The 23,636-nt window shown below is 39.7% G+C and overlaps 1 protein-coding gene across 4 annotated transcripts in view; it reads right to left on the bottom strand.

The window, feature by feature from the left end:
* Positions 1 to 23,163, bottom strand: part of WWC1 (WW and C2 domain containing 1) — a 146,880-nt gene extending 123,717 nt beyond the window's left edge. For 2 of the 4 annotated variants that reach the window (XM_051978869.1, XM_051978868.1), the window contains exon 1: positions 22,340 to 23,162. In XM_051978869.1, the coding sequence (XP_051834829.1) occupies positions 22,340 to 22,458 (119 nt within the window). In that variant the 5' untranslated portion in view covers positions 22,459 to 23,162. Of the gene's footprint in view, positions 1 to 22,339 lie in introns of all 4 variants that reach the window. The other 2 variants (XM_051978870.1, XM_051978867.1) reach the window with 2 other exon arrangements.
* Positions 23,164 to 23,636: the final 473 nt, after the last annotated feature.

The raw sequence follows: 23,636 nt of genomic DNA, 5'->3' as shown, positions 1-23,636 counted from the left end.
CACAAACAAGTATGAAATCTTATTCAAAACCTCCACAACCGCATTTAAAAATCCACCAGCTATTTGCTAACCCCTAACAGGATATTTGGGGGAAGGGGAGGGTGAGGGGGAGAAGGAAGGCAGGGTTCAGGCCTGATTTCTTCTGTTTAGGGAATTCCTGGCATCTGAATTCCCTTCACAAAAGCAAAGCAGCAACAGATCTGTAATTTAGTTTCAGACTTGCCTAAGGCACTTGGAGGTTAAATGATTAATCCCCATCTAGAATGAGCCAGAGATGGGATTTGAACTCCGCTCTAGCTGGCTAGAAGGCCAGTCTTTTGTCACTAATACCAGGTTGCCCCTCAATCAGATCATATATGTAATTAAAGCTAGCCGGCTTTTTTTTTTTTTTTTTTTTTTTGGATCTGGGGAGGAGAGGGCAGCTAGGTGTCTAGCTATCTATCCACTATACAGTGGATAGAGTTCCTGACCAGGAGTCAGGAAGATTTAGTTTTCTGAGTTCAAATTTGTCTTATATACTTATTAGTTGTATGTCCCTGAGCAAGCCACTTAACTCTTTTGCCTCAGTTTTCTGATCTGTAAAATGAACTGGAGAAGGAAATAACATATCACTCCAGTATCTCTGCCAAGAAAATTCCAAATGGGATCTTTAAGAATGAGACACAAGTGAATATCAACAAAAGGCACAGTGGGGGACGATTAGTTCAACCTTTTCATTCTACAGCAGATAAAACTGAAAGCCTGTGTGACAGGTTCTTTATAAGCAAATTCCCTACACCAAGAGTTTCATTCTGATGACTAGAGAATGGAGGCAAGAAATCTCTACTGTGCCTGAAATTGAACCTTGTGACTCCATGGAGAATTTTACATCTTTAGCTCAGAGGTCCTCAAAATGTTATTGTTTCTCAAACTTCAGAGAAACAGAAGCTCAATTTTTAAAAAATGGAATCTTAATGAAATGATAATATTGTATCATTCACTTTCTCCTTTGGTTCTCTTAGGGAAAAATGACAGTTATAGGATGAGGAGAACTACAAACTGGAGAGAAAAGAAAAGATAGGAACTTAAATCAGAAATAATGTGCTCACATAAACTTGAGTATTAAAAAAGATTTAGTAATTTCTTAAGAACTGGCAGCCTATGAAATCTGCCCTCATCCCTAGCAAGCTCCCACACTGCCCTAGGGTTCTGCAGGACACAGCCTAAAAAATCATCTACTCTAGCATGAATTTCCAGTTTAACTAAACCCTGGCCTACTCAACCACAATTATCATGGCATTTTAGTTTGGCCCGAATTGTTCAGATAGCCCAAGTCCAATTCTTTGTTTCTTCTCGATCATATAGGAAATTTCTCCACCTATGTCAACAGCCTAACTTGTTTCTCATCTCAGCTTTAGTCATAATTTTAAAATCTCCAAATGCTTCAGAAGGGTAAGTCTACAAAGGGAGTATTAATGAAGTTTCAAGCACTAAGAGACTGAAAAACAGAAGTCCCCAGTTCTGCTTAGTTAAGCCTCTTCCTTCAAGCACGCCCCTTCCCCTCCCCCCAAGATAAATAGGCAACTGAATAAATAAATAAGATCACTCAACTGGTAAAGCAGGTTTATGGCACTAAGTTGACAAGAATAAGGAAATAAAATTTGTTTTTAAGAGCTAAAGATGGACAGTGTTACTCTGAACACAGGGACCTGGTTCTGTCTTCTTCCTTTCCTAATTCTATATAGATGGATCTGTCAAGAGAGTAATGATATTTCTGTTTACCTTCTGTTGGCTCAACAATTATTAGTTTAGAAATTACCAATTGTCAGTTTCTCAAAAGAGAAACATGGAAGGCTAGTATTAGATATATGGTGGGCAATGGAAGGGGAAAGAGAAGAAAGGGACTTCAGAGCTAAGTCAATTCTTTAGAATCCTATTTGCTTCCTGATTTGGGAAATTCTGACATTGATTATAAAAGTCTATGGATGATGATGGGCAATATAAAGCTATCAATCATCACAATCATCATTCTATGCATTAGGATTATAGATCTGGAATTATAAAAAAATTATATGTATGCAATTTTTTTTTGGCAAGGTAGTTGGGGTTAAGTGACTTGTCCAAGTCACACACGGTCTGAAGCTACATTTGAATTCTAGTCCTCCTGACTCCAGGGTTGATGGTCAGTAACAGAGGTAGGAAGAGTTGTGTAAAATCTAAATTTTGAGCTAGGGCTTACTTAGTCCCTAAGAAAGTGTCAGTCACTCCATACTACCAAAATGCACTGGCATCGTGCTTGGGTACATTACTTGCCTTCCACTCCAGCAAGTTCAGTTCTGGCTTGGCTCTGCATGGACAACATGTTTGAAGTTTCTGCCCCATTCCAATCAGACAGGCTGGGACACACCTTTGCTCCTATTGTTTCTGTCAGGCTCAGCTGGTTTTCTGAAGACCTGGCTCAAAACTCAATAATGCTGTACTTTCATTAATGCTGACCAGCAAGACAATCAGATTACTCTCTTTTGAGAGGACCAGGAGGAGCTTCTTAAGTGGAAACCTTCACTGATTCACTTGACCTGACTGATTGCTGTCTGCACCATAATTCAGTTCAATTTAACAAGCAAGTACCAGTTACAGGCCAAACTGTAGCACCAGAGAGACACAAAGACAAAAATAAAATAGTCCCTGTCTTTAAGGAGATTACATTGTATTTGGCGGGGAGAGAAAGGGGAGGAAGAGATGTGTACAGATAAGTAAATATAAAATAAACATACTGTTAATTCAGGCAGTAAAGTACTAATAACTGGGAGAATTAAGTCAACAGACAAGGCTGGCTAGTTCTGGATCTAAGTCTTGAGGGGCGTGAGCTGTTTCAAGAGGCAGAAGGGAAGATCATTCCAGCATGTGAAACAGCTTGTGCAAAGGCATCATGGGAGAGGCAGAATACCTCCCAACACTTGTGGGCTCGGTTTTCAATAAATGATGTTACATTCATTCATAAAAGATATACCAACTACATAGAAAGCACTATCCTAGGAGTCATGGTGGGACCATGTGACATGACATAAAGACAAATTTTTTTAAAAGTTTTCACCCTCTAGAAGCTTACAATTTAGTACTGGTGTTAGTGTGTTTTGTACCAGACAGGCTAAGAATTTATCACAAAGACAGATCTTTTTGAGCCCTTCACCTCTCCCCACCCTCCAATATCTTCCCCACCCCTCAATATCTCTCCTGTGCATTCCAGGAGTGTTGTTGACTTTCACAGAGCATGATGGCAAGACTATGTTATCTCAGGAATGTGTCTAGGGTAAGGTCCATGCCTACAATAAAAAGTTGCTCACAAATGAATTGGTACCTGCTAGATTAGAGAGCCATAATATCAGATCATGAGGTTCTGAGGCATTTATACCATAGTTTATTGCCACCTGCACACCAGGGAAAATGGAGATGTTAGATGAGGCCTTTGGGGTTTTTTCCCTATTTAAAGGTGAGAAAAATCAGTATTTTATTTTTTTTCCTCAGTCAGAAGCTTGTAAAGGAGCCACTATAAACTTTTGCCTAATAAATTAATTCAATGAGAGATAGTTAGGTGGCACAGTGGGTGGACAAAATTCTGAGCCTGAAGTCAGGAAGAGCTGACTTCAAATTTGATTTCATATACTTACTAGCAGTATTATCCTAGATAAGTCATTTAGTCGCTGCCTCAGTTTCCTCATTGGTAAAATAAACATGATAATAGCATCTACACCTCAAGGTTACTGTGAGGATTAAATGAGATAATTATTTGGGGCAGCTAGATGGCTCAGTGAATAGAGCACCAGCCCTTAAGTCTTGAGGACCTGAGTTCAAATCTGGTTTCAGACCCTTAACACTTCCTAGCTGTGTGACCCTGGGCAAGTCATTTAACCCCAGTTGCCTCAGCAAAAAAAAAAAAAAAAAATCGAAAATGAGATAATTATGAAGCATTTACTACAGTGCCTAGCACACAGTAAATGCTATCTAAATATTAGCTATTATTAATTTTATTAAGTACCTACTATATGTAAAGCAGTGTTTGGGATGTTGGAGCTACAAAGACAAATACTAACCAGTCCTGGTCTTCAGTCTCTGCCTGAGTTATACTAAGAAGAATATAACATTCAATTGAGTGGGATAAATAACAGGCATAGAAAGTTTAAACAAAGTAAGTGTTCAGTTGGGTTTTTAAAAATATTCTGGAAAGAATTAAAGTTACTTTTTTTTTCCAATTTATTTTATTTGAAGAAACAGAATAAGAAAAAAGGAAAACAGGAAAGCAATATAAAACAAAATGAAATGAAACAGAAGAGAACATTAGCATGTGCCCAGCAGATAGGGGAGGATTCAAAACATGTAACAACTACCAATTTAAGAAAGTATATATATATTAGTACAAGAAATTATATTCATGAGTAGAAATTATATTCTGTCTTTTCTTCCTTGTAAAGAGTTCTTTTGTTCTCTGCTGTGCACCTTATTTACTTTATTCTCCCTCCTCCCCCCCCCCCCCAATTCCCAGGAAGACTATATAGTTAAGAAAGGATATATTTATATATACATTTGTAGATATATGCATATACATACATATCTCTCTTTCATCTCCCCATCACCCTCAAGCAAGCTATAGTTAAGATATATTTATGCATACATATATAGATATATACATACATAAACATACTCACCAACTTCTTCCCCACACACATCTTTCCTATCCCTGCTGACTCTAATTAAATTCTGCTCCATAACTTGCCTTGCTATTACTTAACCTCTTCTACCCATGAATCCCTTGTTTTCTTCCTTCACCCTTTGCTTCCTCATCCACCTATCCCTCTCCCCTTATTTTTTTTTTAAACACATTTTGGAAGGTATAATACCCTTCATGGTATATATGTAGTGTTGCCTATTGAATCCATTCTGGTTGTGAGTAGATTTTCAAAACTACAAGCCCTCCTCCCCACCAATGCCTTTGCACCTCATTTGTATAACGTAATTACTATTTTTACCTTTATTCTGCCAATCTTTCTTTTGAGCTTACCCTATTGTTGATGTAAATTTTAAACATAAATTATTTCCCATGTAAAAAAATAAACAATTTGGCCATCTTTAAATAGATTGTCGATGTTGTATTCCTTAAAATTGCTCTTTGATACTGGCTTGTATATGTTAAATTTTCTGTTTCAGTTTGGCTAATAGAAAGTCGTGAAAATCTGCAAGTTCATTGAATGGTTTGGTTTTTTTTTTCCTCATTTAAAATTATAGATAATTTTGCTGGATATATTTTTGGTCAAAGGCTTAGTTCTTTTACTTGTCTGTAGACATGATTCCAAGACCTATGATCTTTTATTGTAGCTGCTGCTAAGTCTTGAACAAATCTAAATATAGCTCCAGTGTATTTCAGTTTTTTTTTCCTTGTTTCTTGCAAAATTTTCTTTTTGATCTGGGGGGTTTGGAAATTTGGCAATAATATTTCTACATGTTTTCCACAAAGGATCTCTTTGAGGTGGTAATTGATGGATTTTCTCTATTTCTACTTTCTTCTCATGTTCTATCATTCCAGGACAATTTTCTAGGATTATTTCCTGCATTATTGTTTTAAGGTTCTCTTTTTGGTCACAAATTTCTGGCAATTCAATTATTCTTATAGTTTCTCTTTATCTGTTCTCTAGATCTATTGTTTTTCTTATATGTTTCACATTCTGTTCTGTTTTCTCATTCTTTATAATCTGTTTTGTTATTTCTTGGTCTCTCACAGCTTCACTGACTTCCTCTTGCCTGATTCTAATTTTCAAAGAGTTATTTTCATCTTTGAGTCTCTATAGCTCCTTTTCTAATTGGCTAACTTTTTTTTGGTAATCTTGTTTTTCTTGGATGGTTTTTGTTCTTGAATTTTTCCTCAATGTCTGTCATTTGATTTTTGAATTCTTCTGTAAATTCTCTCTAGGTAGGGAGCCATTTCACATTACTCTTTGGGGAAGAAGGTTTTTTTTGTTTTGTTTTGTTTTGTTTTTAACTAAAATGTCCTCTGAATATGAATCCTGGTCTTCCCTGTTCTCATAATATATTTCAATGGTGGGGTTCTTTCTTCTTTGGCAGCTCATTTTTTTTAAATAAGGGGCATTTGTATAAGCACCTCTAATCATGGGGTAGGGGGACAGTGCCTCAAGTTTCCCTTCAGCTCTTCACTCTGACCAGGAACCTCACACCAAAACCTCCTGAAAGTACCCACAATCAGCAATACCCCTGCCCTGCAGCTTCTGCACTTAGCAGGTTCTGGGTCCTTCTCGCTTAGGGCCAAGTCTCAGCAGCACAGCTGGGCCTGGTGTTCCTAATCAGACGAGGTTCACTTGGTCTTCCCCGGCTGAAACCTCCACTTGACAAGCAGTCCAGGAGGTAGAAGTCTCTATGGTTCCTGCAGAGGCTACAGCCACAACCAAATAGCCCGAGGGATACACCTAGATGTTTCTATGGAGCTAGATCAGAGGTGTTTGCATTTCAGATAGATTAATCCCAGCGCAGGGTCTTCAGATCTTGTCTGGCTGTATCAGGAGGATCCCCGTTTTGTCCTAAGTCATTTTGGTTTTTCACCAGTCTATGTTCACCCTGAGGAGCAAATTTGTCCTATTTTGGGGGTAAATAGAGAGAACTTGAAATGTACCAACCTACTCCACCATCTTCCCAGAATCCTCCCCCAGAAAGTGTACTTCTTTAAGAAGTGTTTATCAGGATGTCTTATTAATAGGATTAGTTTGTAAAATGGAGATTAAAAACTCTAAACAGAGTGGTTGCAGGCCCAAGATATATTGCTTTCCTACTTGGAAGAATGTTTTTTTGATGAGCCAAGACACAGACAATGTAGTGTAACAACAGTTCAGAACAGCAGGGAAAATTCTAAAAGACTCATTACTGTATACCTACAGGGTGGTACTATGTGTGTATGGGTGTGTGTATGTATGTCTTTTGTTGTGAGAAATGAAAAGTAGCCTATTCCTGATAAAGAAAAACAAAAATGGAGATGCTGAGAATTAAGAAAGTGTAGGGTGGTTAACAACTATCCATGATAAATACCTACAGAATAGACCAATGAAGATGTTAGATCTCTTGGAATCAAGAATAAGTACTTAGGACAGTTTCATTAAGTGAGGATGATTTACTCAGGCACAAATTGATAACAGTAAATCTGAATGAATAGAGTAAGGAATTTGTATTTAGATGTCAAACTTGGTTCTAAGTATCAATTAAACAAGAAATGTGACATAATGGAACGAGCACAGGATTTTACAATCAAGTAACTTGGATTCAAATCCTAGTTTTGGTACTAGGCAGCTATGTGACCTTGAGGAAATAATTTAATCTCTATGAGTTTCAATGTCCTCATCTAAAAAATGAAGGCGTAAAAAAGTAGATGATTTTTAAGAATTTTTTTGCTTCTAATTCCTATATTCCTGTGTGCATATCCTGTTAATTAGTTATATACTGTTAATTGTCTAGTTACATCTTTGTATCCTTCTTTAAGATCCTACTCCTATTCATGGTGTGGAGATCCTAAGTTCTAAAAGTTGATCTCTATAGAGCATAAGCTTCAGCAGATCCTGACAAGCTGGAAAGAAAGGTAGTAGCCTACCTGTTGCCTGGGAATGAATGTATAGTCTGAAAAATACATTACAAGGATAGCAGCAAAGTGGTGATTATTTTTGCCATAGAAACTCTCGTAAGTTATAGAAAAGTTATAATCTGTGTTTATGAATAAGGGGATTGTTGACTCCTAAAGTATTGAATGAGTATTTATTTGTATGAAATGCATTGAGATGGATTATGTGTTTGTAGCAGTTCTTTTTGTGTAGCAAAAAATTGGAAAATGCGTAGATGCCCATCAACTGGCGAATGGCTGAACAAGTTGTGATATATGAAGGTAATAGAATAATATTATTCTATATAAAATCATTGATGAACAAGCTGATTTTTCGAAAGGCCTGGAAAGATTTACATAAATTGATGCTGAGTGAAACAAGCAGAACCAGAAATACAGTGGAGAATAACAGCAAGAATGTGAGATGAACAACTATGAAAGACATGGTTCTTCTCAGTGGTTCAGTGATCCAAAATAATCCCAATAGACTTTGATCAGAAAATGCCATCTGCATCCTGAAAAAACTAAGGAGACTAGATATAAATCAAGACATACTATATTCACTTCTTTTTTCGTTTTTTTTTTTTTTTTAATCTCTCCCATGGTTTTTTTCCCCCGTTTGCACTAAATTTTCTCTCCCAACATGATTCATAAAGCAATATGTGTTAAAAATAAATATACTAGAAAAATAAAATAAGAGATGGACTTATGTTTTTATGCCTGTGTTCCTCAATTATCCACATCTGATGAAAAACCAATAACTCAGTCGATATACCTATGAACAGGAGCCACTTTTCACCTGATGAAAGTACAATCTTAGCATCTAAGAAGAATTAGATTTAAAAAAAAAATTGGTCTGCTTTGCATATCCAATCATGGATCACACTTTACACCTTTTCATTTGAAAAATCTTGGCTAGTTTCTTGTCTTTTTTGAAATAAAATACCCCTTCACCCATATACTCTGTCATTCTTTTATCCTTCTTTTCCAATCTCCTGAAGAGTTCAATCAACTCGGATAAATCCCATAAGTTGTCTGTTTCAGCTTGCAATGGGAAGTATTAACTCCTAAATCCACAGCAGTCATTTTTTGTTGTTGAAAATATGGTAGAAATCTAAAAGAAGCTGAATACAAATACTGAATATCAAATCTTGAACATTTCATTGTTATTATTCAGTTGTTTTTCATTCATGTCTAACTCTTCATGATCCCATTTGGGATTTTCTTGGGAAAGATACCAGAGTAATTTTCCAGTTCCTTCTCCAACTCAGTCTACAGAGGAAACTGGGTTAAAATAATTTTCCCTGAATCACAGAGCTAATAAGTCCACGAAACTAAATTTGAATTCAGATCTCAGGCCCTGCACTCTATCCATAAAGCCACCTAGCTCTTTACTTCACACTTATGGGGAGCTGAACACTCAGAATCACAGGAAGAGTAGAAAGATACCTTACAGGCAATCTAGTCCAATCCCATTTTACAGAAGAGGAAATTAAAGCCCATTAAGGGAAGGTGATTTGTTTAAAGCTATTTTTTTTTTTTTTTGGATTTGGAGAGTAATTGGAAACTAAATGTAAAGAAATCTCTTTTAACCCCTTGATCCAAATAGAAGTAGATTGTACTTTGATAATTGGTTTTGAAGTGAACAAAAGTATAAGATGAAAATGTCTCTTTTAAAGAACCCACACTAATATCACCATCGAATAGCTATTGATGTCAGCAGAGAAAGACTCTACAAAGCAATCAGAGTCCCTAGACAGTAGAATGTAGATGTAGTAATGGAAGCATTATTGATCTTTGAATTAGGAAGATCTGGATTCAAATTTGACCTCTATGAGAACATTTGTAAAGTACTTTGCAAACTTTAAACAATTATAAAAATGTCACCATCAGGAGACTTCTCAAAGAGAAAACTAAGGCCATATAAGACAGCAGAGACTGAAGCATTGTGATTGAGGTTGGTGCTATGAAGATACAGGATAGCCAGGAAAAACATTTATTAACTGAAAAGTCTTGAAAGCTGGAGAAGTCCTAACTGTATTAGTCCAAACAGAGAGAAATGCTTCTAGAAAAGGGAAACTAGATGTAAAAATGATGAAAGGTTCAGAAAAGTCATCAAGTGAAAGTTTCAATGGTTATAAAAGATTATATAAACATTTTTGAAGTGCCTTCCAAGAATTATCTCATTTGACCATCATACCAATCCTGTGCTGTAGATAGGCTAGATATTATCCCTATTATACATATGGAGAAACAGAGATCCAGAGAGGTGAAGTAATTGCAGTAAGAAATACATCTAAAATATATCTCCTACACATTTCATATTGTGCTGTTGATAGTAGATTGTAAGAACCATTCTGACATAAGAAACTCTATCTTGACTCAAGGCATTTTCAATAACTATGCCCCACCCTGGAATTCTCTCCCTCCTCATCTCAGCCTCTAGGATGCCTTCAAATCCCAACTAAAATCCCATCTTTTTATAGGAAGTTTTTTCCTGATTCCCCCTTAATTCTAGAATATTCCCTCTATGGATTACCTCTAATTTATACTATCTATAGCTTAATTATTTGTGTTTCCCAGTTGACTTCGAGTGCCTTGAAAACAGGGGCTATCTTTGCCTTTTTTTGTTTTCCCAGCATTTAGCACAATGCCTGGCACACAGTAGGCTCTTAATAAATGTTTGCTGACTGACTTAGGATGAAAGAATAGATTTGGGACCTAGATAGAAAAAAAGCAATGTAGTCTATAACATGGGCTGTGAATAACTGGATCTGGGTTTTTAATTCTCAGCTCTATCACTGACTGTGTGATTTTGGATAAGATGATTCATCTGTCTGGACCTAAAGTTTTTAATCTGATTTTCAAGATCTCTTAATGATTTAAAATTCGATGATGCTCTCACCTTGCTTCTGATGCTTTGACACTGGACTTGAAGTAGCAGTGATGCTATATTAACCAGAAAGGTAGAGGGATCCAATGATCAAGGCTACAAGATTATGTTAGTTAACAGGGGAATGAGGCACAAAATAATAATCTACTAAGAACCTGATTAATATCAGATTAATGAATTACGCCAAATTCATAAATAAGGAATAAGAAGATGTTTGCTATTTTTTCCTTAGTATATGAAAGGGAGTTGGGAGGGAAACTGACTTGTGATTTCATCAAGATGGGGGCATTCTAATGAAGAATTTCTCTTTACCAATGTAGATGACTGGGCAGCTAAGTGTAAAAATAAACTGTCAGCCCTCTTCTTGAAGTCAAATGTGACTTCAGACACTAGCTGTGTGATCTTGGGTAATTCCCTTAATCCTATTTGTCTCAGTTTCCTTAGCTAGAAAATGGCAAACCACTAGAGTATCTCTGCCAAGAAAACTCAAAATGGGATCATAAAGAGTCAGACATGAATGAAACAACTTAACAGCATACGTAGATAAGCACCTGCTCTACAATATATTCTTAGAAAGTTGCCAGGAGAACAGACAATCTGGATTTGAATCTACATCTTCCTAATGATCATCTTTGAATACACAATATGTGCTAACCTCTCTCTGTACCTCCATAAATTTCAGAAAAGTAGTTTTCTACTCAATGTCCAATTGGCTGATTAGGAATGTGGCCCATGTGGATGAGGGATAGAGAAAATAGAGGTTGAAGTAATAGGGCATCAATCTCTTAAATGATCATAGCAGAATGTTTGTTATCCAACAGGGAAAAAATAGGAAAAAGAGACAGAACAGGTGTTTCTTTGGGGGCTGCTCTTTTATCATACAATTCTATTAAAACATTGAGAACAACATTGTTTCCTGTGATACTCTGGTAGCAATGGATACTCAGACTGTAACATTTCAATATAAGTAACAAATTTAAGGAACTCCAAGGATGTGAAGGAAAAGGGTCAGCTATCTATACATTCTCCAATCTGTACTTGGTTCCCTAACTCCTGACTTCCTGTGTTCCAGCCTTTTTGTGTGATTCACAGGCAATAATCTCAGAACTGATTTTGTCTATAAGTCAGCATTTTAGGGTTCAGGATAACAAGAGGATTCTGGAAAGACATTCTTTCTTCACAACTCATAGATCCAGCCATGGGACAGATTGGACTAGATAACCTACACAATGGATTCAGAGCTGAAAAAGAATATAAAGGTCGTCTAGTTCAACATTTCAACTAACAGATGAGATAATTGAAGTCCACAGATATTAAAAGACTTTCCTAGAATCATAGGGGGTAGCAAGAAATCAAGCCAGGAGGTAGGTAGTGCAGTATTAGATAGGGTGCTAGACAAGAAGTCCAGAAGAGCTGATCTCAAATCCACCCTCAGGCTCTTATTAGTTATGTGATCTTGGGCAAATTATTTAACTTCTATTTGCCTTAATTTCCCCATCTGGAAAAATAGATAGCATCTACCTCTCAAAGATTATTATGATGACTAAATAAGATATTTTTAAAACACTTAGCATAATATTTGATGCATAGTAGGTGCTTAATAAATCCTTTCCTTCCAACCTAGGTTCCCTACTTTAAACCCAGAATCATGCTGAAAAGTCCCTTTTCAGCTTCACGATAGGAAAATGGGAATGAGGAAGAGAACTACTTCTGATCTGCCCAAAAGGTACTCATCATACTGGACAATACATCTGGATGTCAACTTTAAGATAAGTGATAAGAAGTGTTGAAAATAAAATCCCCTTTATGATCAAGAGGAAAAAGACAGTACTGAGCACCACTGTGTCAAACACAACATGATGCCCAAGATAACTTCAGTGTAAAAAAGAAGCTGGAGTCCTGACATAAAACAATCCTGGAATAAAGAACTCTATGAATCAATGCCCCACAATGACATCTACAATTTATAACCCCCATTTCACTGTGACAGCATTGGTGTCAACTTCCATGCAGCACTCATTTCAGAAATTCCAAAGAAGGGTTTGGCTTCTTAGTCCCAGATAAGGGCAGAAAAAAAGAGGTTTATTGATTTATTTATATAATCAGTGACGCCAAAGTGGTTTCAAACACTAAATGAAATGTGAACACACGTGAAAGTTGGCCCACCTGAAAGATGAATTCAGTTTGCTGAGCTTGGGGGAGACAGAGGGATTCTAGCAATTTTCAAAAGGCAAAGCAAGTAAAAACAACCAAAGACCTTGAATGTTGTGAGGCCTCTCTCCTTGGATTTCAACCCCAAATTTGGTTTAAACCACACATATTTTCCTTCACAGCACACAAAGTACATATATTAGGATTTCCTATGTTACTTTAGTTCAGAGGTTAAAATGCTGTTCCTTCATTCCTAACAAACCATTCTATTCTAAAGAATGCTAAGATATCTATATTTCTATATTTTTCTTTAAAATATTTTTTAAAGTTTCAATGCTTTGTTGATAAATTTTAGCAGCACAGCCTCTTTCTCTTTCTCTTCTCAACAGAACTTTGTAATCAAAAAATTAAGTGAAACAAATCAACATATTGGTCATGTTTGGTGACATATGCGACATTCAACATCCATAATCCACCTTTCTGCTGAGAGATGGACATGCTTTACTGCCAAGCCTTTGGAGTCATAGTTGATTACTGCCTTGATCAGAGCTCTAAAGTTCTTTTTTCACATTATTATTATGAACTTAATAAACATCTATTATGAACTTAACATGATCTATTATGAATTATTACATAATAATTACTTATTATGAATTTAACAAACAAAAAAGAATATTATACAAGAAACTGAGCTTTACATATCATGGTTTTTTAAAGTATGTATTGAACTTACATAATAGTAAGAAAACTGACCTGCCTGTCTTTATCCTCTTCTGAATTTCTTTCTATTCACTTCTCTGTGTTTTTTTTTTAATATTTATTTTATTGATGGCTCAATTCTGAAATCTTTCAGTGTGATTTTTTACTTATATTACTTGTGTTTATCAGATAAATTATTCTCCTGGTTCTGCTTGTCTTGTTTAGTCCATGTATTTTCTTCTACCTCCCAAGTCAGAATCTGGATCTCCAGGATAGTTCCCAAGGACAAATCTACCAAGTAACTCCCTTTGGGTTGTGAGTCAGGACCAGGGAAACACAATGTTCCTCAATTAGGTCCAATCATGACAGAGCACCTGCAAGGCAACCCACTTGGGAAAGTCTGCAGCTGTGCTTGGCTCCTGCTCCCTCTTTTAGTGATGAATAGGAAAGGTGGAAGAGGAAAAAAGAAAAGCTCACAAAAAGGTATCCCTAATCTTGATGCAGTTTTGTTATCATTTTCTATGGCTGACTATGGAAGACAAACTTAAGCTTGAGTCCATTTTCTCTAGCAGACATTTGAAACTTTAATGTTCTTTTTCTCCCAAACAGTAAGATATCCTTGGTAGAGGAGATAACTGAGGGAAAACTGAAATCACCTGCATTTTTCATCCCTCCTCCTTGTGATTCCCTCTTGAGCTTCCCAGCCCCCACTTTCAGATTTGATATCTTCCCCTTCAGAATGCAGAAGTGAGCTATTCTCTCAGGAATGTTTCTTGCATAGCTATAGGCTTAATAACCTTGTCAAAGGTTAAAGAACAAAATTGCCACTGTATCCAGTTTCCTGGTTTTCCATCCTTTTATCTAATTCTAAAAGAGAAAGGGACTCAGTGTGGTGTAGACTTGAAAGTTAGAAAAACTCGAGTTCATGTTAAATCACAGATACTTAGTAACTATATGACCTTTGGTAAATAACATGGGCTCTCAGTTTCCTCATCTGTAAAATCAGTTTGGGTTAGATGGCTTCTAAGATTCTTTCCAGTGCTAAATCTGTGACCCTATTATCCTATGAATAGAGAACTGTCAGCAAGAGTAGGAGCTCTTTTTTGAATGCTATATTCAAAATTAGGAATATGATGGCTTGTCAGAGTTTGTTGAACTGACCTGCTGCATGAAGCCTGGAACCAGACTGGAGACCTGATTGACAGTCTCTCTTTCATATGAAGATGCTCTGTTAGCATCAGACTTCCATGCTAAAGTCTCTTAACCCTTTTGGTGGAAAGCTATGAGACTTTCTGAGACACTTCTCCAAATGAAGTGGATTTAATTTTGTGAGAGTTGCAATGAGTTCTCTGCTTTGCTGAAAGTTCTAAATGAAAGGCAGAGAGCCCCATCCTGGGTCCACCACTAAATCATATCTGAAAAAGCCACTCACACAAGACAAACGTTTCCCATAGGCAAAGTGCTCCAACAACACATGCAGCCACCTCTTAACCCCTGTTTAATGTATCCCCTTCTCATTTTACAAGCACCTGAGAGGAGAGTACCAAGAAGCATTCCAATCTTCCCTGTAACTAGGAACTCCTGAAAAGTAACCTGAGTCAGTCCTCTTCAGAAGGACAGAATTTCTCTCGCTGCTATCAGGATTCTCAAAGGAATGGAAACCAGCCCTCTTGCTAGGTGTGTTTGGGGGGAAATGTGCGGGGGGAGTGAATGAAGATAACAATGGTGTCAGTTAACTATATTACTCCTTCTAAGACTTAGCTAGGAGAGGTAAGCAAGACCTAATATGAGTTTTTAATCAAAGTACCTTGGAAGTGAGTATGAATACCTAGAGCTAGACTTTACAAAGAAGGCTTGGGCTTTTCTAAATCAAAACTGCTGAGTATGAGATTCACATTTAGATGTGACTATTCTATTTCAATAGAGCCCTAGTCATTAGAACACAAAGAAGGTGTTTGAACAAACCACTTTCCTAACACATGCAATAAACTACATGGTTGCTCCAAAGTTACTTAAATGCAACCTTTACCAAGATTCAAATTGGGTTTACCCCATCTTTGGGGTTCCTAGGCCTGTTCACAAACCAATTTCCCCCTCCCCACTTTCACCATGAGTCCAATTCATATGAATTTAGTCCAAGACCAATCCAATCCCAAAAGGCCCTAAGTTGTTTGCTTCAATGATGTCCTGGTCTATATGGCCCCAAAGAGTTAAACAACACTCCAACTATGACTATGAAGTCAGGAGAAATTAGCTCAGTTTGTTAGGACAAAGTAGGCATGTAGACTATCCCTCGAGATGCCCTCGAGACGATTTAAATAAATTAAAATAAACCCCACTCTACAATCAATTCTTGACTAATGAGAATAGGTAAGAATAATTGAAATCATGTTAATTCAGGTGAAGAAGTCTATAGCATGTTTTCCAGGGCAAAAATTCCTTAGGCTCTGAAGCTGAGTTGAGGCTCTGATCCAGCTGGGCAGGACGTTATCTGTGTTGTGACATAGCTTCCAAATTAATTGACACCGGATCAAGAATTGAAAACTTAAAGCCCTCTCATCTAATGAGCAATCAGCGGGATGGAAGTGGTAGTTCCTGGTGCATAATGTCAGAACAATTTTTGGATTGGCTATTTCATATCATGGAAGAATTGGCTAGTCATTGCCAGAAATTATCTCATTGTAATAATAATAATAATAGCTAACATGTATATAGTATGTACTTCGTACCAGGCAACTATGTTAAGTTCCTGAACCTCATTAAATTACATATACACCAAAGACTTCAAGACTAGAAGGGACTTTAGAAGCCATTTGTTCCAAGTTTCATATCCTTCCCCCACCTTTTATTTTAACAGAATAAGAAAACTGAAGATCAGTGTTATGTGACTGGCCCAAAGTCACACAGCTATTTTGTACTAGGGCCAAGACTTGAAGCAAGGTCTTCTAAGTGCCTTACCATTAGTTTTCCCCCCACTACAATATGGTATCAGGTAACCCTGGCCTGATCCTTGTTTCTCCTTGAAGAAGGCCAAATTATTCCACAAGATGCGAACGGCTCCTGGGCCCTGTGAATACCAGGCTGGCAGAACCTGGTCCCAAATGACCCATCAGGTTCCTGGGCTTGACCCTTTCATCAATGGTGACTTGTGGTAATGTCGGAGCCTTTAGCCTAGTGGGCAGGGAATGCGAGCTGCACATTTGGCTCTCTAAGGTTGTTCGGACAACCATCTGCAGGAATTTCAACCTCCCAGTCTTCCTCTCAGTGAAGGGGGAAAGCTGGCAGGCTCGCTGCCTGGCTGCTCTTCAACTCCCCTAGTGAAAGGGAAGCCTTAAATCGGATTCCCTACCCCCAGCAGCCTCCCTCCATCCGCAGGACAGCACACAAAACAGCTTTACCCCCAGAGGGAGGAATGTGCCAAGACATTCTTTTGAGCTGGTAACTGGAGAGTCTGTTCTCCCCACCACAGTTAAGAAATTACTTTTCTGATTAAATAAATGATCATTTGATATAACTTCCTTAGATGGAGGGATGTGTAGGCATCTTCTAATTGAGTAAGGAAAAAGCCAAGGCAAAAAAAAAAAAAAAAAAAGAATTGCCAGCAAAGAAAAGAAAATCATCTTGTTTTAAAGCATTAACTAGTTTTAGACATGTAATTACCTTGGCAGGATTTTACCCCCTCTAAGAAGAAACTGTACTGCATTTAGCTTTGTTAAACTTGGAGTCACGCCTCCTCCTCCCCACAGCCATATACTCTCTATCCAACCCCGATGTCAGGAGGTCTGGAAAGATGCAGAGTTCTTAGAAGAGCATAGAATTTTAAAGCTAGAAGAACCCTTAGAGCTTTTTCACCATAGAAGCTTCCATCTAGAGCTGAAATTTGACAACCATTTATTAAATGCTTACTATGTGCAAGGCGTTATATTAGGTGCAAAGAAGGCAAAGGGGAGGGGATAGGTAATCCTAAATCACCAAAAGCTTTGGAGAGGGACCTTGAAAAGCATCTAATCCTACTCCATTTTATCGATAAGGAAACTGAGGTCAGGAGATGGTGAGATAACTTGTACCAACTCATGAAGACATTAAGTGGTGGTGCTGGGGTTTGTATCTGGTTCTTTTCACTTCAAATCCAATATTCTTTCCAATCTATCATCCTGCTCCAAGCCTTTATTTTTACATGTGAGGAAACTGGAAAAGGATAATAGACCAGGAGTTGGAAAAGATCTCATTTATCTAATCCCATCATTTTACAGATAAGGAAACTGAGGCCTAAGAGGAAAAAAATGATTTTCCCAATTACATAGGGAATAAATCTAGGGATGAGTTTTAAATCCAGGTCCTCTGACCCTAGTACCGATGTTCTTTCCACTGAATCATTCTCTCCCCACCCTACCCCATATAATAGAATCACAGATTTAGAACTGGAAAAGTCCTCAATGGCCATATAATCCAATCCTCATCATTTTAAAAATGTAAATTTGAAATTAGGTGACTTGTCCAAAGTCACCCAGATAGTAAATAAGAATGGTGGGATTTGAACTCAAGTCTTCTGACTCATTGGGCAATCTGGTGCATTGGATAGAGTACCAGGCCTAAAGTCAGGAAGACTCATCTTCCTGAATTCAAATCTGGCATCAGCTGTGTGATCCTGGGCAAGTCATTTAATCTACTCTGCCTCAGTTTCTCATCTATAAAATGGGCTGGAGAAGGAAATGGCAAACCATTCCAGTATTATTGCCAAGAAAACTCCACACAACCTCTGACTCCATAAGTAGTTCTCTTTCTCCTGCCTTACATCACTTCCCTAAATTCCACAGATTTCCAAACCAGATGACATCTAGAGTCAACACAATTGCAAATTCTTCAAGGCAGTTATCTTTAAAATTGACACACAAAAAAACAGAGAAAGACCCAAATCCTTTTCATATACAGAACAATCCACTCCAATCTCCTCCTTAGCCTAGTCTGCCTGAGGAAATGTTTTGTATCAGGGCCTCCAAGGGGTGGAGATTATAGAACTAATAGGATGTTAGAACTGGAAGAGGGCTTGAGATTATCCAGTTCCACTCCTAATCAAGTGAGCATATTTGTATTTTTGTAGAAGGAGGGGGAACAACAAGCCTTTGAATCCCTAAGGATTCCCAATACCCTGAAACCACAGTAATATACACGCAGCGGCCTAGCTGGATCTGGAGGAAATGATCAGGGGAAAAGAAAGTTCATAAGATTTTGAGCCTTCTGCCTTTTTTTTTGAGAAGCCATGGAAAGAAAAGTTTAGGGCCATAGCTGTACTGTCTAATGATTCTGGAACAGGGTCACTGGTATATGTAACCATGCAGAATGGTATAGTGGTATAGTACTGACTCTGGTACCAGAGGACTTATGTGACCTTGCACATGTTACTTAACTAAGCTCCCCTGGGGCTCAGTTTCCCTGAGTTTCATCTATAAAATGAAGGGATTAGACTGGACAATATCTGCGGTCCCTTGTAGCTCTAAATCTGGAATCCTATAGAATCTAAAATAAATATCCAATTTCTAGCATGAGGCATTGGAGAGGGCATTGAGCTTGGAGTCAGAAGAATTGAGTTCAAATCTTCTCTTAGTTACTTACTAGTTGGACCCTGAACAAATCACCTAATCTCTTTAGACCTTCCGACTTTAAATCTGTGATTGCAGGATCTTTTTTTTTTTTTTTTAAACATTTTATTTATTTTATTTTATTTTAAAATAACTTTTTTATTGACAGAACCCATGCCAGGGTAATTTTTTACAGCATTATCCCTTGCACCGATTTTTCCCTTTCCTCCCTTTACCCCCTCCTCCAGATGGCAAGCAGTCCTTTACATGTTAAATAGGTTACTGTATATCCTAGATACAATATATGTGTGCAGAACCGAAAAGTTCTCTCATTGCACAGGGAGAATTGGATTCAGAAGGTATAAATAACCCAGGAAGAAAAACAAAAATGCAAGCAGTTTATATTCATTTCCCAGTGTTCTTTCTTTGGGTGTAGCTGTTTCTGTCCGTCCTTGATCAACTGAAACTGAATTAGCTCTGTTTATTGAAGAGATCCACTTCCATCAGAATACATCCTCAAATAGTATCATTGTTGAGGTATATAATGATCTCCTGGTTCTGCTCATTTCACTTAGCATCAGTTCATGTAAGTCTCTCCAAGCCTCTCTGTATTCATCCTGCTGGTCATTTCTTACAGAACAATAATATTCCATAACGTTCATATACCACAATTTACTCAACCATTCTCCAATTGATGGGCATCCATTCATTTTCCAGCTTCTAGCCACTACAAACAGGGCTGCCACAAACATTTTGGCACATACAGGTCCCTTTCCCTTCTTTAGTATCTCTTTGGGGTATAAGCCCAGTAGAAACACTGCTGGATCACAAAGGGTATGCACAGTTTGATAACTTTTTGAGCACAGTTCCAAATTGCTCTCCAGAATGGCTGGATGTGTTCACAATTCCACCAACAATGTATCAGTATCCCTGTTTTCCCACATCCCCTCCAACATTCTGTATTATCTTTCCCAGTCATTCTAGCCAATCTGACAGTGTGTAGTGGTATCTCAGAGTTGTCTTAATTTGCATTTCTCTGATTAATAATGATTTGGAGCATATTTTCATATGGCTATAATAGTTTTAATTTCTTCGTCTGAGAATTGTCTGTTCATATCCTTTGACCATTTATCAATTGGAGAATGGTTTGAATTTTTATAAATTAAGAGTCAACTCTCTATATATTTTGGAAATGAGGCCTTTATCAGAACCTTTGGCTGTAAAAATGTTTTCCAGTTTATTGTTTCCCTTCTAATCTTGTCTGCATTAGTTTTGTTTGTACAAAAACTTTTCAATTTGATATTGATTGCAGGATCTTATGAAAACCCAGGAGAAAGAAAGGAACAAGGATTCAACAGGATTGCCATCAGTGAAAGTGCTGAGTTGCCAAATGCACATCTTTGTGCATATTTTTTTTTTTTTTTTGGCTAGGCAACTGGGGTTAAGTGACTTGCTCAGGGTCACACACAGCTAGGAAGTGTTAAGGGTCTAAATTTGAACTCAAGTCTTCCTGAACTCCAAGGGCCAGTGTTCTATCCACTGCACCATCTAGCTGCTCTGCTCTCTTCTTTGTAAATTCTTGTCTTGGATTCCTAGTGATCCCCCCTTGCAGGCTGCTTTCTAGGGACCTCATTTTATATGAATCTGATAGCCATAAGGCACACATACTAACTATGAGGGATCCAACTTCTATCATCCTCATGGGTCTTTGTGCTTTGCAGATCATGGTGGCAAGGGCTGACAGGGACATTACATATCGGATACTTTCAAAGGTCACTCTTCATTGGGGAAATTGGAACAACAACAATAAGTGTTGGCCAGGATTCTCAAAAGTGAGGAATAGCAAAGAGGGAATTCCTTAAGCCTTCTCATACTCTGCCTTTAAGCAGAAAAGGGGAAAACAAGAGAATAGGTATTTTATTAAGAGCTTATTATGTATCAGACAAAGTTCCAAGGACTTTACAAATATTATCTCCTTTAAAAAATAAACACTTAATGCTAACCAGAGGAGGAAGGAATTGTGTATATATATATATATGTCCCTGTTCCTTCTTCTGCAAAAGCATGGGATAAGAAGTTCTAGAGTGGGAAGAAAGAGGAGGAGGAGGAGGAAATGATCACAATGGGTACAAGAGAGGCCTCTCACCTCCATTAACATTATAACAGCTTCCAAGTAGCTGTGACATTCTTGGTGAACCAAGCTGCTTAGCCCAGGTTGCAGGCTATCTGATTTTCCCCACTCTCCTTCATAGCCTTCCCTCTCACTCATCTTCCAGTCATTTCTGCTTCCCTTCAGCTCACTGATTGCCTCCCCATTCTCTTACTCCCCCCCAAAAAAAATTCCTTTATGGAAGCCTTTGATGACCACTTGAGTGTGTGATAATTGCACAGACCACAGTTCCCTAAGGCCTAAGGCATCTTTACTAATTCAATTCCTGTTCTTCCCTTCTATTCTCTTAGTTCTTCCCCACCTTCCAGATCTATTCTTTTCCATCGACCTCTGGGTAATAATTTCTTCCTAGGCCCCCCTCCTCCACATTCATATTTCTCAAATGTTGGGGAACCACACTTCTTAGAAATTCTAGTTCTAAAAGGCTCTGTTGTGTTTCTAAGGATATCTAGTCTGCCCAGATCCTCCTTTCTTTTCTCCAGGCTTTACCTTTTTACTTGCTTGGGTGGTTCTGAAGTCGAGGGAAAAAACACTGGGATAAGATAGATGGGAGCACTCTTGCACAACAACTAGCTACTTTCGAGAAAAGGCCTTGTAGTCCAAACAGGTGAACTCACTGATGCTTCCTTGGAAGAATAAGCTTCCCATCTGGTAGACCGGAGGGGTGTGGATACGGGAGTGTGGAGTGGCCTCGGAGAATTCTAAGACAATTAAGATCCCCCAAAAGTCATCCCCTGCAATTCTTAAGTTGGAAGAGCTCCTCTCTGTAAGAAGCAGAGTTTTAACCTTCACTGGAAATTGTCACAGTCAACCCCAGACATCTGTGCATCCCCTAAATCTTGGAAAATTCAGGGAGGGCTCTCAGGAGCAGGTGCGTGGCCAAAAAGTAGTTCTGGTTGGCTAAATATGAAAGATGGTGGAAGTTCTACCCCCCCCACGCCCCAAAACATCAAAGCAAAAAATTTTAAAGCCACAAATTTTATCAATAAGAGAAAGGGCTGAGCTAATTGATCCCTAAAATCTCTTCCAGCTCTGTGAAGAGGGAGTCAGACACCTGCCCTCTAATACTCCAACCTCTCATCACCCAACATGCCGCCACCTTCTCTTACAGAGTGGGACTGGAGGTGGAGTACGAGGGGTGCCATGGGTAGGGCACCCAGGGCGGAGTGAAGGCGATTCTCCCGCCCCCTCCTCCTTCCCTTTCCTCTCCCATGTCCTACCTGTCCCGCGGGTCGATCCAGCTGGTGGTGCGACTGGTGTGGTCGATGTAGTAAACCTTGCCATCGAAGTCCCGGGCCTCCTCCCAGCCCTCGGGCAGGGGCAGCTCATTCCTCGGCATCTTCCCGAGCCGGTCCGCGCTCCCCCATGCAGCTCCCGGCTGGGGGGGGCCCGGGGCTCAACGGCGCCGGCAGGGCTGTTCGGGCCCATCCAGTAGCGGGGGCACCATGATCGGGCCCCGCGGGAAGAGCGGCGGCCGCGGTGGCTCCCGCCCAAGGGCAGCGCGCCCGCTCCTGCGGCACAGCCCGGGGCGGAGGTGGCGGTGGGGGTAGGGTGGGGGACTGAGTCCGGGATGGCCGGGGCGCAACCGGCACAGGCACACGGGCACGGAGCTCCGAGGGGGATCGAGAGGAGGGCGGCGCTAACGGGTGCAGGGGGGGCCGGCCGGGGCTGCGGCGCTGTCCATTCGGCCCTGCGGCCCCGGCCCGGGCACTAAGGCTCCCCCGGGCACCGGGGCTCCGCTCCGCCTCCTCCGATCTCGGCTCACCGCAGTCCTCTGCCTCACTCTCCCATGTGCCGCACGGCTCTCCGGCAGGCGAAGCTGTGCAGAGCGTGCGCGCGTGTGTAAGTGTAGTGGGGAGGGGGGTGCGGAGGGGAGGAGGGAGCTTCTCGCCAGCTGCGGGCTCCCCGGATCCGGCCGCACTGAGCGGGAGCGGGCGCTAACGCTGAAGCCAGAGCGCGAGCGCGAGCCTCCCTCTAAGCACTGCGCTCCCAGCTCCGAGCTCCAGGCTGCCTCCGTCCTCTGCTCGGCTCTCCCGCCCCTGTCCCCTCCTCTTGTTTCTGCGGCGGTCACGGCAGTGACTCTCCTGCTGCCCCCGCCTCCGCCAGGTGCTGCCGCGGTAATGCAGGTAACTACGCTGCCCCGGAAACAGCAAGCCCGGGAGGCGGGGCGCAGGACGCCTGGGTTCCCTTGGCTCCCGAGCAAAGTCGGGAGGCAAGACCCGTGGGGCTCTAGCCCCTAGGGCCACAGGCCTAGTTCTTTGGAACTTCGGCCACATGGCTAGACCTCCAGAGCCTAAACTAATCCAACCCTCGGGGATTGATTCCCACCAGGAACTGACCTCATTATCCTTGTGTTTTTCCTTTATTTTCTTCGTACAGATCAAGTGAGAAGCTGCAAGTAAGGGTTCTGGCTTGGTTCCGAGCCGGTGAAGGGAGTTTAGAGGTAGGGATAAATAGTGATCTGCTTTCAGCTCAATAAAATTTCCCCCCCACACCAACTTTACTCCTCCGATCTTG

The sequence above is a fragment of the Antechinus flavipes genome, chromosome 2 (genome assembly GCF_016432865.1).
Source record: "Antechinus flavipes isolate AdamAnt ecotype Samford, QLD, Australia chromosome 2, AdamAnt_v2, whole genome shotgun sequence".
In the NCBI taxonomy this organism is placed as follows: domain Eukaryota; kingdom Metazoa; phylum Chordata; class Mammalia; order Dasyuromorphia; family Dasyuridae; genus Antechinus; species Antechinus flavipes.
Note: the sequence above shows the minus strand (reverse complement) of the source record. Positions and strands in the feature narration are given on the sequence as shown.